General features: G+C 43.6%; 1 protein-coding gene across 1 annotated transcript; it reads right to left on the bottom strand.

Moving 5' to 3' along the window:
* Positions 1 to 324: 324 nt before the first annotated feature.
* On the bottom strand, positions 325 to 864 carry LOC145813836 (uncharacterized). The gene has a single exon (XM_082909960.1). It carries the CDS (start codon positions 862 to 864, stop codon positions 325 to 327), a length of 540 nt encoding a protein of 179 aa, XP_082766086.1.
* Positions 865 to 18,301: the final 17,437 nt, after the last annotated feature.

The raw sequence follows: 18,301 nt of genomic DNA, 5'->3' as shown, positions 1-18,301 counted from the left end.
TAAGGCCAAATAAGTGGACATTAAGTTAATCTAATTAAATCGTTTTAAATCGAATTTTAATTAAACCTACCATAAGGTTCTCAAAATCCCAGTTAACATGTAAATCAAGTCAATTTCTAAATCGGATGCCGATAAGTCCTTCAATTCACAGACCGAAATAAAAGCATGAACAGGTCTTCTTACGTTAAACAGATATAAACGCAAAATAATGCAATGCACATGTAATTAACTCAAGATTTCTTTTTAATTACTTGTTAGGCATACTTAAACATGAATTGGCGTTAATTATGAGTCGGGGTTGTTATACAACTTTAAAACGCCTACTCAGTCAAACATTTCCAAATCTAAGCTGTCTTTAAATTTTTGCGCCTTTTTGTATTCAGTATCCACCATGTGTGGGGCAAACCAAACCAACTCAGCGAATTTGGTTTCATACTCGGCCATGGACATCCTGCCATGCTTGAGTTCTTGAAAATCTGACACTTTTCGATCCCTGAAGCATTGAGGAAAGTACATGTCATGAAAGACCTCATTAATACGAGCCCATGTCATATTCCCATTACTACCTCGAATTAACAACCACCATCTACGGGCTTCATCTTTTAAGGTATAAGTGGCCAAAAGAACCTTTTGAGTCTCAGAGTAGAGAAAGACCTCAAATAATTTTTCCATCTCAAGTGGCCACATTTCTGCCTTCAACGGCTCAATAACACCTAAGAAAGTTGGTGGTTTCATTTTCATGAACTTCTGGGTTAAGTTGATAATGTCATTGTTATCCGGTTCAACTTGGACCGGCGAAGACAGAGGAGATAAAGGTTGTTGCCTCTGTTGTTGTGTCATTGCCTCAGTTAAAGCTACAAGCATTTATTCCATGCGGCTCATTCGAGCCTCAGATGATTTAGTTGTTCCATTACTTCTTGTATTTTCCATTTGCTATAGGTAAACAGAGACAAATAATCATTTTCACAATATTCAAATCATTCATTTCAATGTCACGTGGTCATGGTTAGATTCAATTTTTGCTTTTAAAGAATACACACCCACACATGCAGATAGAATACCTCTACTTCTTACTAGGACACCCTAAGCTCATATAGACTTGTGTGTATGGCAAAACACGTTCTCTGATACCACTCAGTCACAACCCAAACCCACCCCTATAGGTTTAGCGTCACAACCGGCCAGTAATCCTTGGATTACCAAAGGCCTCTGAACAGATTAACTTATAAATAGGGGCTGCGGAAGCAAATATAGAAACATACATAGTCCATTGAGTTGTGGAGACATATATGAAATAGAAATTTTTAAACTTAATACACATATACATGATGTCATAATGCAATAGTCTTCGTCACATTCATTACAAATATAGCCAAAAGGGACTTAGCCCAATATACAGATAACAGAAAACTTGTTCTATACCCAAAGGAAGACAAGGTCTTAAACACAAGCGATTTAAACTTGACTCACTCATAAAAGGAAACCTCATCGGAGGCACAACAGCTGGTTAACAAAACTAATATGCCAGGTCCTCAATTCTGAGCCTGGTCACGCGTCACACGCCTGGTCACCTACATACGTAATATAAATAGTGAGCGGAACCCCAGTGGATAATAATAGAGTAAAGAGTTTAAATGAATGATGCCCATCACAAATATAACTTCAAATCTCTTATTGAACAAAAGCATAACCATATTCATATTAGAAACAGAATCATAAACATATTCATATCATGAGTGGTGTATCCGTTAGCATTAAGCATATCTCTTTGGTCAAGCTTATTAAGTTCCACATTGGAACCTCTGGTACCAAGTAACATATCTCATACATGGGCCAAAGTATTGTTTCCCCCGGGCGAGGGCCTGTGCCACGGTATTGTTTCCTTGGGCGACGGCTTGGGCCATGGAATTGTCTTCCCCGGGCAAGGGCCTTATGACCATAAGCCACAATATTATGTCCTTTGGGCGAGGGCCTCTGCTAAGGATACCACATAAACATTTCAAAGAAGTGGATCATCATTCATGTAATCACATAATAGCCTTTTGTATCATTCAAAAAGTTCATATCATATCATATTGTTTAAAAAGTATTTCATATCGAACATAGCTTTTAAGTTATTACTCACAAATAGCTTGGCAGCAAACCAATGGATCAACCGTTCACGACGTATGACCTACACCAATCATAACAGATACATTTACTGAAACACACGCTTGGATTGTACATAACTCATTTCATTTTGTTCTTAGTGTGTTTCTAGCCTTCACTCTCATTATTGTGTCTTAATCTTGGCCTAGGAATGCCTAAGATGCAATGAGGATGCCAAAATGCACCTGGAAACACTTAACCAAACTTGCTGAAAATAGAGGTCCTGCTCGAGCGCAACTTACTTCGCTCGAGTGAACATGCAAACATGTGAGGAGCCGCTTGAGCGTAACTTCCTTCGCTCGAGCGGTCTGCAAATTTTGAAAAAGTACTGGTTGTGTGATTTTCGCGCTTGATGAACGCTCAACGGTTGCTCAAGCGTAAGACTCAAGTCCTCGCTCGAGCATAACTCTTAATGTTCGAGCGGTCTACAAAAACATGAAACTTCTAGGGGCTTGCATTTCACCACCAAGTGGACTTCTAGTTGCTCGAGCGAAGATGCAAAAACAAAGGTGGCAGCTCGAGTGCAGGGTCTGTCGCTCGAGCGAAGAGGTCAAATTCTGGAATTTCCAGATTCACCTCTAAGCTTCCAAACTCAACTTCAAGGCTACAAAACTCATCATTTTGGGCCAAACACTTGAGAAAACACATTTAAACTTGGAAAACATTGAAGATTCAAGATCATTTCATGAAATAAAGACCTAAAAGCATGCCAAATGCTCAAAACTAAGCTCAATTCCTTGAAAAACATAACATGTATGTATTGTCTTGACTTCAAAACTTCCAAAACATGATCAATTGGTATGAAATGGTGTTAATCAAGATGAATTCTCAAAATAAAGGTAAGATGGGTACATGCATGAGAGAATTCTTTGAAATCAAATTCAAATTGTGTTCAAATGGACATACATTCATGAGATGCTCCTCTTTTCTACCTCCTAGTTCTATTCTTGCTTAACTTAGCTCACTTCTCTTGAATACATGTATGGAATGACTTAAACTCAAACCTAAAGTTTGAATTCTCACCTTAGATATTTAATTATGCTCTAGAGTGCTAAAATCCTCCAAATTCTTCTCCAATGTTTAGCAATCCCTTTCTTCCTTCTTTGTTTGTTGAATTCAATTCTCAAGCTTTCCTCTCCCTCTCTTCTCACGTTTTGGGGCTCATAAGGATAAAGATGAGATGTGTCTTAAGTGGTATATAGGCCTTATAAAAGCTTGCTTAGTGGTCTTTAATTAATTTAGCTTTAGCTAATCACAGTGGCCTTAATTAATTTAGCTTTAGCTAATCACAGTGGCCTTAATTAATTTAATTTAATCGTTCCGAATCGACTTTCAATTGAACTTACTACAATGTTCTAAAATTTCCAAATAACACATAAACCAAGTCAATTTCGTGGTCGGATGCTGATAAGGCCTTCAATTCACAGAACAAAACAGAAATCCAAACAGATATTTCTACGTTAGACAGATATGAGCACATATAATGCAACACAGATGCAGTTTCCTCATAATTTCACCTTAATTACTTATTAAGCATAATTAATCATGGTTAGCTAGCTAATCACAAGTCGGGATTGTTACAGAAGTGAGGACAATGGAAAGAAGAAAGAAAAGTACCCTCGATTTAATATGCATACAGATATGGTTGAGCCACAATTTAAAGTTGGGATGTTGTTTGGGACTTACAAAATCTTTAAAGATGCTGTTAGACAACATGCTATAAAGACTGAAAAAATAATCAAGTTTGTCAAAAATGACAACCTTAGGGTGAGAGCCACCTATAAGCCTCCATGCAAGTGGGTCCTTTTTACATCTAAAGTTCAAGGGAAAAAAGTTTTCAAATAAAAACCTACCACCTCACACATAACTGTGGCTGAGTTTTCCACAATAGACAAGCCAATTCCACATGGTTGTCCAAACAGTACATAGAGACACTTAAGACCAACCTTACATGGCCCTTGTCTTTTTTCCAAAAGCTGTGCAACTGAACCACAAAGTTGGGGTGTCAAAGAGTCAAGTTTATAAGGCTAAGAGGAAAGCATAAGAGCTTATTGAGGGCAACCATGAGGAATAATATGCAAAGCTGTGGGATTATTGTGAAGAAATTAGAAGATCAAATCCTGGGTCAACCATTATTATGCAGGTTCATGAGATTTAGCCAGAGGATGAAAATAAGGATGAGGATGATGTAGGGAAGTCTAGATTTGAAAGGATTTATGTATGTTTGGGGGCTTCTAAGAAAGGCTTCATTACAGGTTGCAAGCCATATATTGGAGTGGATGCTTGCCATTTGAGAGGTCCTTATAAAGGCCAGTTGGTTCAATCTGTGGCCATTGATGGTAACAATAACACTTTTCCAGTGGCTTTTGCTGTAGTGGAAGGGGAAACAAAATCCTCATGGAAGTGGTTTCTAGAGATACTGCAAGAAGATCTAAGGATAGGCAACCACAAACGGTTCACAGTCATATCTGATAAACAAAAGGTAAAGGCTTTAATATTCTTTAACTTAATTTAATTATTATTTTGTGGATAACCTATGTTACTTGCTTTTGGCTTGGATTTTAATTGTTGTTGTCTTTGTTTTTGTTTTGTTTTTTTCTTTTTTCTTTTTTTTCATTTATTTTTGTCATAGGAACTAATTCCAGTGGTTGCAGAGGTGCTTCCATATGCTGAGCACAGATTCTGTATTATGCATTGTTACAACAACTTCAAAGACAACTTCAAGGACATCCATTTAAAAGAAATTTTGTTTTATGTAGCCAAAGCCACATATGTGCAAAGGTTTCAATATCATATGGAAGAGATGAAGAAGACAAATGAAGAAGCTATCACATGGTTGGCAAACAAACCACCTTGCTTTTGGAGCAGGTCCCATTTCACAACATATAGCAAGTGTGATGAGTTGGACAATAATATGTGCGAGAGCTTCAGCAATTTGATTCTAGATGTAAGAGGTAAGACTATTTTGCCATTGCTTGAGGATATTAAATGCATTTTGATAAAGATGATGCAAATAAGGAGAGAAAAAATGAGGGCATATGAGGGTCCTATGTGTCCTAACATCCAAAAAAGACTAGAGAAATAGAAATTGAATGCATGCAATTGCATTACAATTTGGTTAGGGAAAGAAAAGTACCAGATCAACTGCTTCAATGGACAACAATTTGTGGTTGATCTAGAAGATAGCACATATTCATGCAGAAAATGAGAATTAATTGGTATCCCATGTTGTCATGCAATAGCAGCCATTTATGATAAACATGAGAACCCTTAAGAATATGTGGCACACTGGTTCAAGAAAGAGACTTGTATGGCCTCTTATGAGCCAGTAATCTACCCCATCAATGGATCTGAAATGTGGCCTAAGTCAGTGTTAGATGCATTATTGCACTCTAGAGTGAAAAAATAACCAGGGAAGCCAAAGAAATTGAGGAGGAGAGAGGCAGATGAACCCAAAAACCCTACAAGTTGAAGAGAAAACACACTAAAGGTCAACCAGTTGAAAACAATGCTATAAAGGCAAACCTACCTGTAAGTAAAGTTATTGTCAATTTATTTGACTCTTACATTGCAATTTGTATGAGGCATTGATTGATTAATTACATTACATTTCACCATGTTTGAAGGTGAGGAATAATAATAGTTCAAGCCAAGTTGAAATTCCTTCAATGACTACTGAACAAAACATGGCAAGGAAGAGTAAAGCAAAGGTTGCTGCTGCAGGAGGTAGTGGCAGTCAACCAAGAGTGGGCACCAGGACAAAGACAGCAAATACAAGACCTATTGGCAGTCTACCAAGCATAGGCACCAGGGTAAAGACAGCAGCTATAAGACCTAGTTCCAGTCAACCAAGCATGGCCACCAGGGCAAGGGCAACAGTTGCAAAAGATATTGGCAATCAACCAAGCATGGCCAAAAGGGAAAATACAGCACCTGTAAGAGCTAGTGGCAGTCAGCCAACCATGGCCAACAAGGCAAAGGCAAGGCCAAGCATTTAATCATGCATGCCTACCATGGCAAGGTCAGCACCACCACCTGCATTTAGTTACATTTCCACAACTCAGTCATCAACATCTGCACCTACAGACTCATTCATGTTTAGGGGGAGAAGATTTGTGTCCTTGTCTCCATAGAAACAAGCTATAACTAGTGCAACTAACAACAAGAATGCAAATTAATGGCAGTCAAGGACAAGCCCCAATTGTCTTTTGTACATGAACTGCTATGACCTACCGTTTTTTGCTAGGGTTAACAATGTTGATCAATTTTTTGTAGTTACACTTTTTGACTAGATGTGTTCATCATTTTGCTGGTTTGTAATCACTTTTGTTGATCAATTATTATATTTATTTTGTGTTTTGTTGGTAAACCTTGTCTTTTGTTGGTGAACAATGTGATTGCCTTTTGTTGTTTAATGAATGAATATTGACCAAGTGTCTTTGTTTTATTCTTATTGTTTTTTGGCATTGTATTATTTTGTTTGTTGGAAATGCCAGTCAATATTACCAAATCACAACACATTATATATTTGTATGTAATCTAATTGCAGTCTAACATTGATCACAAAGCTCAGAAAATTCAATACATAATCTTCGAATGGCATTGCAATTCACAAAAATACAAAACCCATTTCATTTCAACCATTCAAACAACATTACACATGGTTATCATTGCATATGTTATTCTAGCATTGTTCACAAAACTAACACAATCCAAATTCAAAACATTAAAACATGAAACACCCACATCTACAATTCTCATTCCCATTCCCAAATACACAAAAAAGGAAGCAACCCAGTTTATGTCGAATCATTGTCATTATTGCCACCAGTAACTTCCTTATCTTGCTTTGTTGTGAGGTAGCACCATAAGAAAAATATCCATGACATCACTACAAAGATCAACAACTTCATTTCTCTTCATCTATGCAATCGGACTTGGTCGTCAATGACCCTAATTCTTCTAAGTAATCCATTAATCACCTCTTGAACTCAGGCATCAAAAAGATGATCAACCCACATAAAGAACCCATAAGCACCGCTAGTCTGTATTTATCAAACAACAACAAATTCAACTGAAAATGATTCAACAGAGGATAATATATATATATATATATATATATATATATATATATATATATATATATATCTATTTTCACTTACTTCATATCTGCATTTATCAAACCACAAAAAATTCAAAAGAGCATGATTGAACAGAGGAAAAAGATATATATATATATATATATATATTTTAACTTACTCCATAACGGGGACAATCCAGAAACCTTCTTGAAGGATTATTCTCAGTCTAAGATGTGCATACTCGAGCCCTTAACCCACATTGGCAACAAATTGATTCCATTTTCTTTCTCTCATCTTCTTCGTCTTGCCCTCAACCTACATACATAATATTTGATGTACATATATCTATATATCAGTTACAGAATTGGAAAAAATGGGTAAGGGTGTCGAAATGACAACCTTGCCCTTGTAAGTCCCATGCGTACAAGGCACGCATGGGTTTTCCATCCAAAAGCCCAACAGTTGTTAACTATTGGATTACATCGAGCCAAAAACCAAATTGCAGGGGCAAAATTGATGCATTTAGAAGTGCAGGGACCAAAATGAAACCACAAATAAACTATATGGACCATTTCTGTAATTTGCCCTTTTTTAATTGAAAAACTGTTTGATAAAAATTTAAGTGCTGAATTAAAAATAAATTGTTTGATATGTGTAAGATAAAATTTGAAATTTATTTATTTTTAAATTGTATATTTTAATTTTTATATTGTGATGATGGTGGTGGTGGCGGTAGTGGCATAGCGGTGGTAGCGGTAGTGGTGGCAATGGCGTGGTAATGGTGGTAACGATGATAGTAGTAGTAAAATGATGATGATATTCATAACAATAATGACAATGGTGATAAAGGTGATGGTAGTAGTTATGGTGGTGATGATGGCAACAACATAATGGGGGCGACAGTGGTGGTAACAATGGCATGGTAGTTGTGGTAGTGATAGCGAGAGTGATAGTAGTGATAGTGGTAGTGGTAGTAGTGGTGGTGACATGACGATGGTGGTTGTGATGGTAGTGGTAGTAATGGTGGTGACATGACGATGGTAGTAGCGGTAGCGGTGACATGGTGGTAGTTGTGACAGTGGCATGACGGTGGTGGTGGTAGTAGTGATAGTGGCAGCGATAATGAGTTTATAATATTTTAATTTATGTTTTAAGAGGCATTTAAATTTTTAAGTAATATTAATTACAGTTATTAAACGGGCTTAATTAATCAACTAATTAATTTATTTTTAAGTGTAAGAGGGAGATTTGTAATGTGGTTTTGGCCGTGGTAGAAGCCGGGCAGAGAGAGGTACGAGCATGTTTGGGCCGAGCTAACGTGGGCCTATCCAGAGTTAGCCGAGGTGATTGTCTGCCGGCCCTAGTTTAACGGTTTGCACATTTAGCTTGGCGAGAGAGGCCTTCTGAAGACCGACCTAACCTGCCTGGAGCTCAGTCGTACCAAAATGCTACTAAACTCGGTTGTGGTGGAGCTCTGCGAGTGGTGCTGTCGGACTCGTTACGTAGCCCGGTCATATGAGTCCGAGGTGACGCCGCCGGGCTGCCCCCGTTCCTGGTAATGTTGTCTGGCGGTTTGGGTAGGTGATGTTTAGCTGGATTTGCGTTGACAGATAGGAGAGCACCTCCACGTGTCAATAAGCGAATAGATGCAGAGGTGAGCGCAGAAAGTATATAAGCATGACTGCACCCCCCATGCTGGGGATGGAACATCATTTGGTGAGAGAAACCTAAACATTCAACTCTCTTCTTCTCTCTCTCTATCTCTGTGAGTGTGCTGACTTGACCGTCGGAAGGGTTTTCCGGCAACACACCACCGAGTAGCTCACCGCCGTTGCGTTCGCAGGTTGATCAGATAGAAGCGGAGCTTGGACGAAAGGAGTACGGGCGTTGTCGAATATTTGCTCTCCATACAATTGATGCTGTCTGTGGGAAGCATTTGCAAACATAACCTTGTCCTTCAAGCTCATCTAATCGCCTTCCATGGCGAACAACGACGAAATACTATTGTCTGCCATTGACGGCGTTACCCTAGAGTCAGCCAGACGGAGAGACGGACTCCCCACCATTCCGAACATGGCGAACCTAGAGATTTCCCCAGGAGGACTTCCGAGAGATGCACAAGATAAGCGTGCCAGAAGTTTTGGTCGCTCACGGAGCCCAGACGAACACCGGCGGTGAAGAGAATCGCATGCTCGATGTCTGGAGCACAAGTTAAGGGACCAAGACACCGTCATCTAGAGAATGGCGGCAGAGATAGAAGCTCTCAAACGACAGGTCAAAAGAAAGGGTGTAGTTGGAGTGGGAGACCACAATGAGCACACCCAACCCCGCCGCTCAGGCAACCAGAGCCAATGGCACACGCCTTCCCTTTCTATCACCAGAAGCTATAGAGTTGGGGACCTAGACACGCTTTTAGAGAAGTCTAGCGCGCAAGATAGTACCTACCATCCCTCACGTCCGTCGACCACTTCGAGATATTCTTACTCCGTCCGTTCAGAGGACTTGAAGGACGTCTTGAAGGAGCGAGCTCGCCGACGGGAGCCTGAAAGGGTGCCGGCACTCCAACGATTATCTTACGGAGGTCACCATAATAAGGAGGTTATGATGCTGCCGCCCCATTTGGCCGTACCAGTTCCTTTGGACACCGACTTGGCAAGGCTGAACGCCTCCCCCTTCTCCCTTGAAATAGAGACCACGTCGCTCCCAGCGGGCTTTCACTAGCCCAAGTTTACACTTTATGACGAAAAAAGCGATCCGTACATGCATGTAAGCCACTTCCGGCAAGTCATGGCTGGACACAGGCGTAATGATGCGCTTATGTGCTTTATTTTCCCATCCAGTTTAGGCGAATTGGGCTTGAAATGGTTTAAGAGACTCCCAGAAGAAAGCATCGAGAGGTGGCAGCAGTTGGCGGAAGCATTCGTGACTCGTTTCAAAACCAACACCAAAACGCCAAAGGAAGTGAACCACCTTCTGAGTGTCAAGATGGAGTCGAGTGACACCCTCAAGGCATACAACTCTAGGTACTGGGAAACCTTCAACGAGATCCTAGATTGCCCGATCAACCTGGCAATCACCCAATATAAGCGCGGTCTCTCGGTTGGGCATAGGCTGAGAGACTCGCTTACAATGAACCAACCGACGTCCATGGGGCAACTAATGCCACGCATCAATGAGCACCTCTGAGTAGAGGATAATGCGGTGGCATCCACCGCGAAGACAAATCCGGTGGTAACAGACAAAAGGGCGGCTGGCAAGGTACACGCGGTCGGACAGGAGACTAACCCTCTAAATGATCGCACCGGGGAATCTGACCATGGATTAAATCATAGAAACCGGGGTAGAGGTCGCCACAATGACCGAGCAGAATATCCTTGCGATGATTCAACCAATGCTAACAGAAGGTTGAACGCTCGGATGGGCATCACCACGGTATTTAAGATTCCAATCTATTGCATACTTAGTGAAATCTGCGACGAGGACTACGTTCGATTTCCTGCTAAGTTAGGCGATGCGCAAAAGGGCTTCAATCCGCGGTACCGCTGCACATATCATAGGGAGCGTGGACACCGAACAGAGGACTGTTTGCATTTAAAGCAACACTTGGAGGAGTTAGTTGCAGCCGGTCACTTAGACCTTTACATTGATGTGGGTGTTAGAGCCGCGCATCCCACCCCGGCTGATCTGAGTGGTTCGGATGACTTAGAGGCACCTCCTCAAGGAGTGGTTAATGTGATCCACGACATAGTGGAGCCGACGCGTGTATGCGAGCTCCGAGGAATGATAAAAAAAGCAGAACATATGAGGGAAGTGTTGTCAGTCCAGCTCGCGATCAAAAGGGGAAAGACCGAGGAGAAAGATGTGATTAGCTTCTCAACTAGGGACCTAGAGTGCATTCAAGCGCCGTACAATGATGCCCTAGTAGTCACCCTCCGCGTCAGAGACTTCGATGTCAAGCGAATCTTGATTGACCAACGAAGCTCGGTAGAGATTATGTACTACGATGCGTTCAAGCAACTCAAACTCCAGGATACAGACTTGGCTTTGGCAACTTCGCCGCTAGTTGGTTTCAACTCACAACCGAAGTGGCCTATGGGAAAGGTAATCTTACCAGTCAAAGCCGGATCCGTTGTCAAGCAAGTGGAGTTCTGGGTATTGAAAGTGCCGTCCACATACAACCTGATCTTGGGTAGGGGATGGCTTCATGCCATGCAGGCAGTAGCGTCAACCTATCACCAGGTTATGAAATTCCCCTCGACTATAGGGGAAGTTGAGGAAATTTGGGGCGATCAAGTCATGTTGAAGCAATGTTTCGTGGTAGTGAACGGGAGCCGAGCTGCCAAAGGCTTCGTCCAAATGATTGAAGGTCCGGAAGACCAGGGTGTCCTTGATGATGTAGGTGCCAAGGATAAGGACAAGGCTGTTAAAGAATTGGTGGAAATGCGGATCGACGCCGAAAGTCCAAACAAGTTCTTTTTGCTAGGGTCAAGCCTGACCGCCCAAGAAAGGACTGAGATAGTAGATTTCTTGATGGCAAATATCGAAGTCTTCGCATGGACGTCGTGTGACATACCTGGCGTTGATCCAAGCTTTATTTGCCACCAACTCAATGTCTTCCCGGATGCACGCCCTGTCATTCAAAGAACGAGGAGATTGGTTCTTCATCACGCCGAGGTAGTCGTGGAGGAGGTAAGGAACCTGCTAGAAGCACGGGCTATCCAAGAAGTGCACTACCCTCGGTGGGTTTCAAACACGGTCGTAGTACCCAAAAAGAATGGGAAGTGGCGAGTTTGCGTTGACTACAAGACTGTCAACCGAGTTTGCCTTAAAGACATCTTTCCTCTGCCCAGAATAGACCAGCTGGTGGATCTTACGGCCGGGCATAACAGGCTCAGTTTTTTGGATGCCTATCGCAGTTATCATCAGATCGCCATGCATGGCCCCGACCGCGAGATAACCTCTTTCACCACCCTAAGGGGACTATTCTACTATCGAGTCATGCCTTTTGGTTTGAAAAATGCCTGGGCAACTTTCCAAATGATGGTGACCAAAATGTTCGCTCCTTTGCTAGGCCGGACAATAGAGGCTTACATCGATGACATGGTGGTCAAAAGCAGGCATCAGGTAGACCACTTATCCGACCTAGCCGAGATGTTTGCCATTCTTAAATAGCACAAGCTACACCTGAATGCCTCAAAGTGTGCCTTCGGCGTGGAATCTGGGAAATTCCTAGGCTTCCTAGTCACAAACCGAGGCATCGAGGTGGACCCCACACAAATCAAAGCCATACAAGAATTGAAGTAGCCCAACTCGGCAAAAGACATGCAGCATCTAGCCAGTATGGCCGCCGCGCTTAACCGATTCATAAGCCGGTCATTAGATTGTTGTCGCCCTTTCTTTTGAGCATTGAAGTCCAAGTTTTCATGGGATGAGGAATGTGACAGGGCTTTGGCCGAGCTCAAGGCATATTTGTCTTTTGCCCTATTATTGGTGACATCTAAGCCCGGCGAACAACACTACCTTTATCTAGCAGTTTCTTAGCATGCAATTAGTATGGTCCTTGTCCGGTCAGAAGGTATCCAGCATTTTCCTATCTTTTACGTGAACGAAACCTTGCTACCGGCAGAGTCGAGGTATTTGCCGCTGGAAAAACTTGCTTTGGCGTTGGTGATGGCCTCCAGGAAATTAGTGCACTACTTTCATGCTCACACAATCGTCGTGTTGACCGAATTCCCCCTCAAAGCCTTGTTCGAGCGAGCGGATTTCTCCGGGCGAATCCTGAAGTGGGCGGTTGAATTGGGACAATTCGAAATCAAGTTTCAACCTCAAACGGCCATAAAAGCCCAAGCATTGGCAGATTTTGTTGTTGAATTCTCGCCTGGAATTCACCTAGTATGCTCGGTGGATCTCACCGCGGTAACCGAGGAAGCGAATGATGGCTCAACAGAAATTGCACAACAGGGTGATGTTGGCGACGCGGAACTTGCGTGCCCGTCCATAGAACTTCCAGTCGGAATAGTATTGCAGCCTGGCAATGTGACGACAGACTTGAGAATAACAAACTAACCTATTCGGTCCGGTACCGCATCGCCAAGGGAGGATGAAGAAGTGTCCGGCAACGAAAAAGATAGCAGGGAACTTGAAACCGAACAGCCGAGCGACCGCGATCCCATCAATTTTCAAGCCTCCCAAGACCCATCAGAGTATTAGAAACTCTTCATCGGTGAAATGTGGAAACTTTTTGTAGATGGAGCTTCAAATCGTCACAGCACCGGGTTGGGCATAGTTTTGATATCGCTAGACGGCCTGACCATTGAACACTATCATACTCAGATTCCCTGCGTCAAACAATGAGGCTGAGTACGAGGTGCTATTAGCCGGGCTTAAGAGCGCGGTCCAATTGCGCGCAACCGAGCTGATGGTTTACAGCGACTCCCAACTTATTGTCAACCAAGTGCCTGGGGTCTACGAAGCTAAAGATGACAGAATGGCCAAGTACCAAGCTCTGGTAAGAGAACACATCCAGCGATTCCAGGCAATAAGGGTCCAACAAATTGGTCGTGAAAAAAACGGTCGTGCGGATGAGTTAGCCGGTCTAGTTTCCATGGTCAACAATTCATCTCCCAGTCCTCTCTTGATTGAGTTTCTTCCAAGGCCTAGTATTGAGGAACCCGAGCAGATAGAAGTATTCTACACCGAGCTTGGCCCTTCTTGGATGGACCCTATTATCCTTTTCTTGAAAGAACGGACCCTTCCGGCCGATAAAAAGAAAGCGCATAAAGTCCGGGTGAAGTCAGAGCAGTTTTGGCTCTCTCTATCCAGCGCTTTATACAAGAAGTCATTCACCGGTCCGTACCTCAAGTGTGTACATCCAAACAGCTTGGAAGCTTTCCTGTACGAGATTCATGAAGGCGTATGCGGGAGCCACATCAGGGGAAGATCTTTGGCCTTCCGAGCCATCTCGCAAGGATATTGGTGGCATGCATGCAAGCGAACGCTCAGAAATATGTTAGAAAATGTGAGAAGTGCCAGAAGTTCGCCCACCGAATTCATCAGTCGGCCAGAGAACTTCTTCCCCTCACAAGCCCTTGGCCTTTTGTGATGTGGGGGCTGGACATAGTGGGACCACTCCGAACGGCACCAGGCAATCGGAAGTTCTTTATTACGGCTACGAATTACTTCACCAAATGGGTTAAAGTTAAGCCCTTAGTGACTATCAAGGAGAAAGATGTTAAGCGGTTTGTCTGGCAGAATGTGGTAACGCGGTTTGGCGTCCTCAAGATTCTGATTTCTGATAATGGCACCCAATTTAACGGGCGCTTATTCAGAGGACTTTGTGAGGAATTGAAGATCGAATTCTATAACTCCACCCCGGTTTACCCGCAGTCCAACGGCCAAGCCGAAGCATCAAACAAGACCATTCTTGATGGATTGAAGAAAAGACTAGAGAAAGCCAAAAGAAAATGGGCCAAGGAACTCTCAAGTGTCCTGTGGGCATATCGGACGACCCTGAGGCAATCCACTAGGGAAACTCCTTTTGCCCTGACATACGGCATGAAGGCGGTCATCCCATTGGAAATCGGCATGCCCACCATCTGTAGTGAAAATTTTGAGCTCAAGATGAACTCTAAAGCAGTCGTCCTGGAATTGGACTTAGCTGACGAGCGCCAAGAAAAAGCTTTGATCCACGTGGCCATATACCAACAAGAATTGTGCAAGAAATACAACAAATCAGTGCACCCCAGACCGTTTAAAGTTGGCGACTAGGTTTTAAGGAAGGTCATGGGCAACACACTAATGCCGGGCGAAGGCAAGCTAGGGGCAAACTGGGAAGGGCCTTACAAGATAACCGGTCTGGCGGGCAAGGGGGCATACCACTTAGAAGATTTGGATGGCAAAGGTGTATCCCGACTATGGAATGCGGCTAACCTCAAACTGTACTATTTTTAGTATTTTATCGTTCTTATGTAGTTTTTTGTGGAATGACTTGTTTTCCCTACACTTTTAAATGTAATACTCTTTTTGTCAATACAATTGAAGTGCATTATCTTTGTTGAAGAAGTTTGTGGTGTTCGAAGTAATATAATGTCTGAGGGGCTTACTCTTGTGGCGTAGCCGAGATGATTTACCCCAGCTAAAAGAGTTGGTGGTTTGCCCAACTCAAAGGAACTGTTTCTGTTTATGAGCTTTATTGTGATTAAAGTGATGTAGTACACGAGAGGTAAACACCTCCTAAGCCGAGATGATGTACTCCGGCTAAAAGAGTTGATGATTGGCTCAACTTTGAGGTTTCAGCCGAGATAATGTACCCCGACTAAACGAGTTGGTGATTTGCTCGACTCTGAAGTTTTCAGCCGAAATGATTTACTCCGGCTAAAGGAGTTGATGTTTTGCTCAACTCAAACGCTCTAGCCGAAATGCTTCATCCCGGCTAGAGGAGTTGGTGATTTGCCCAACTCAAAGGCTCTAGCCGAGATGATTTATTCCGGCTAAAGGAGTTGATGTCTTGCTCAACTCAAGGCTCTAGCCAAGATGATTTATTCCGGCTAAAGGAGTTGATGTTTTGCTCAACTTAAAGGCTCTAGCTGAGATGCTTCATCCCGGCTAGAGGAGTTGGTGATTTGTCCAACTCAAAGGCTCTAGCTGAGATGATTTATTCTTGCTAAAGGAGTTGATGTTTTGCTCAACTCGAAGGGTCTAGCCGAGATGCTTCATCCCGGCTAGAGGATTTAGTGATTTGCCCAGCTCAAAGGCTCTAGCTGAGATGCTTTATCCCGGCTAAAGAATTAGTTATTTGCACAACTTAAAAACTCTAGCCGAGGTACTTTATCTCAACTAAAGGAGCTGATGATTTGCCCAACTCAAAAGCTCTAGCCGAGATGCTTTACCCCGGCTAAAGGAGTTGATGTTTTTCTCTGGTCAAAGGTTCCTGCCGAGATGAAGAAACATAGTACAACAAGCAGTGCAACAGTAAACAAAATGAGAACTTTTCATTTATGATAAACTGTAGTACATAAGGTGGGGCAGGCAGCCCGGTTACATTCTCAAAAACTAAACTAAGGGGAAAAGGCCAGCAAAGTCGTCCCTGGTTGCAACTGCCTCCAAGTCGACCATAGTTGTGGTTTCTCGGGCGTCGGACTCAACCTAGCCGGTCTCCTTAGGGCGGTTTTCTCCGTCGGCATCGTCCTCGGCGTTGTCCCCGCTTTCTTCCTCGGCCTCAGCTTGCAAGGCACTGAAGACATCTTTTGCATATGGCACCATATAGGCTGGCAGAAAGGCAGCCTAGGGAGAAGCAAACACGTTGGTCCCAAATCCTTGGCCGAGCTATTCGCAAGCAGCCTTCTAGCCGGACTTAAAGAATATGTCCTTGGTGGCCTCGACTTGCTTGGTGTAGCTTTCTTCGGCCTCCTTGAAACCTTCATTGTTTGTCTCATCCACTCCATCTTTTCTTGATTACTTCAATGCTGCCAACTCGGCCTGGAAAGCGTCCATTTCCTTCTCAACGGCTCTAAGTTGGCCGAGCAGTTTGGAGTTGTCAGTATTTGTAATCCCCAAATAAGCCTTCGACCATCCCAACTCGGTTTGAAGGTGCTCGACCTGGCTGGTGGCATCGATCACCTTTTGCCGGAGTCAATGAATCCGCTCCATCACAAGATGTTGTTTCTGGATGGCCTGCAAGAAAAGAGTTTGAATAAAGAAAGCCAACCGTGCAAACACTTAAAAAAATTTGAATAAAGCATGCGGAATTCTTACCCGTGTCATAGACTTGACCGAGGACTTCACAAGCCGGGTGTTGGGCACGTGGTCACTGCCGGTCACGTCGCTCGACAGGAGTAGGGCTTTTGTCAGGTCGAAGGCTAGGAGGTGTTCTTTGTCGCCTTTGACCGAAGCGTTGGCCAGGATCTCCTTACCCTGGTGCTTCAACTGAGGCTTCCAAGGTGGTGTTGGCTCAGATGCGACCGCGGGTTGATCGGTGCTCAGTTCCGCAACGAGCTCGGCTGTGAGATCTACGGTCCGAGGCCTTTTCCCGGCTCGGCGACTGTCCTTGCTGGTCTGCGCCGCAGTAGTTGACGCCAAAGCAACCATCGCCCCAGTTGTTTGACCGGCAGCAGCTGGGCGAGGAGGGATGCTCGGCAGCTCGGTGGATGTGGCGGTGATGAGGTTCTTGATGCGGCTTCGCTTGGCCATCTCTTCTTCTTCGGTTTACCGGATTAGGGGCACGTCCGGTAGTGTTGGATCGGGTGGTGGAGATGGTGCTCGGAGAAAGTCTGTAACCCTACTCCGGCGGGGAACTGTGTATCTGTAGCTCGATACGTAGCCGAGAAGTTTGTGGCAATCTCGGTTACGATACCGCAGTATGGTTCTGATGGCGGCCTCGTTGGGGTTATAGTAGTTTGCTTGCAAGGCTTCGATAGATGCAAAGTGGGAAAGAAGAAAGAACATTAGTACAGAACAGTGAAGGAAAATGGATTGACCGAGCAGTGAGCACGACTTACATGTCGAACCGAAGTTCTTGCTGATGTACCAGCTGAGCACGTCGGCTGTTTCGTAATTCCCAGACACCCAGAAAAAGTCATCGTCGTGCATTTCTTTATCTGGGGTGCGGTTACAATCTTCTCCTTGCCCGGCCTAATCTTTAAATAGTAGTTAAGTCCATCGCCTGTATGCCCGAGGGTGTACTGGCGTAGAATTTCGGCTAATCCTAGACTCAGGTCTAGCTGGTTGTTTAGCTCGGCTATCCCGTTTATTATTCTGTAGGTGTTGGTTGAAACTTGTGTTGGTGCTAGCCCGATGCGCCTCAGAAACTCGCACATTAGAGGATTGACCAAGAAGCGAAGGCCGCCTTCGATAATGGAAAGCATGGTGAAAGGGCATTGGTCTAGTCTACCCCAAGGGGTTGTATCCTCAGCACCAAGCTCGAGATGTATGTCTGCGGGGATGCCATATTCTTCCCAGAATGCGGCTAGTGCGACCGGCTTGTCAACCAGGAAGTGGTAACGCCCCATGTGAAGCCGACTGGTTTTAGCACGGCTGTGTCGGTTTGGCAAACTTTCGTTTGATGGCTGCTCAGC

The sequence above is a fragment of the Camellia sinensis genome, chromosome 15 (genome assembly GCF_055761805.1).
Source record: "Camellia sinensis isolate YWXY chromosome 15, ASM5576180v1, whole genome shotgun sequence".
Taxonomy (NCBI): Eukaryota; Viridiplantae; Streptophyta; class Magnoliopsida; order Ericales; family Theaceae; genus Camellia; species Camellia sinensis.
Note: the sequence above shows the minus strand (reverse complement) of the source record. Positions and strands in the feature narration are given on the sequence as shown.

Bases quoted from the DNA above. Each gene is read 5' to 3' on its own strand.
- LOC145813836 (XM_082909960.1), bottom strand. From the start codon at position 864: ATGCTTGTAGCTTTAACTGAGGCAATGACACAACAACAGAGGCAACAA.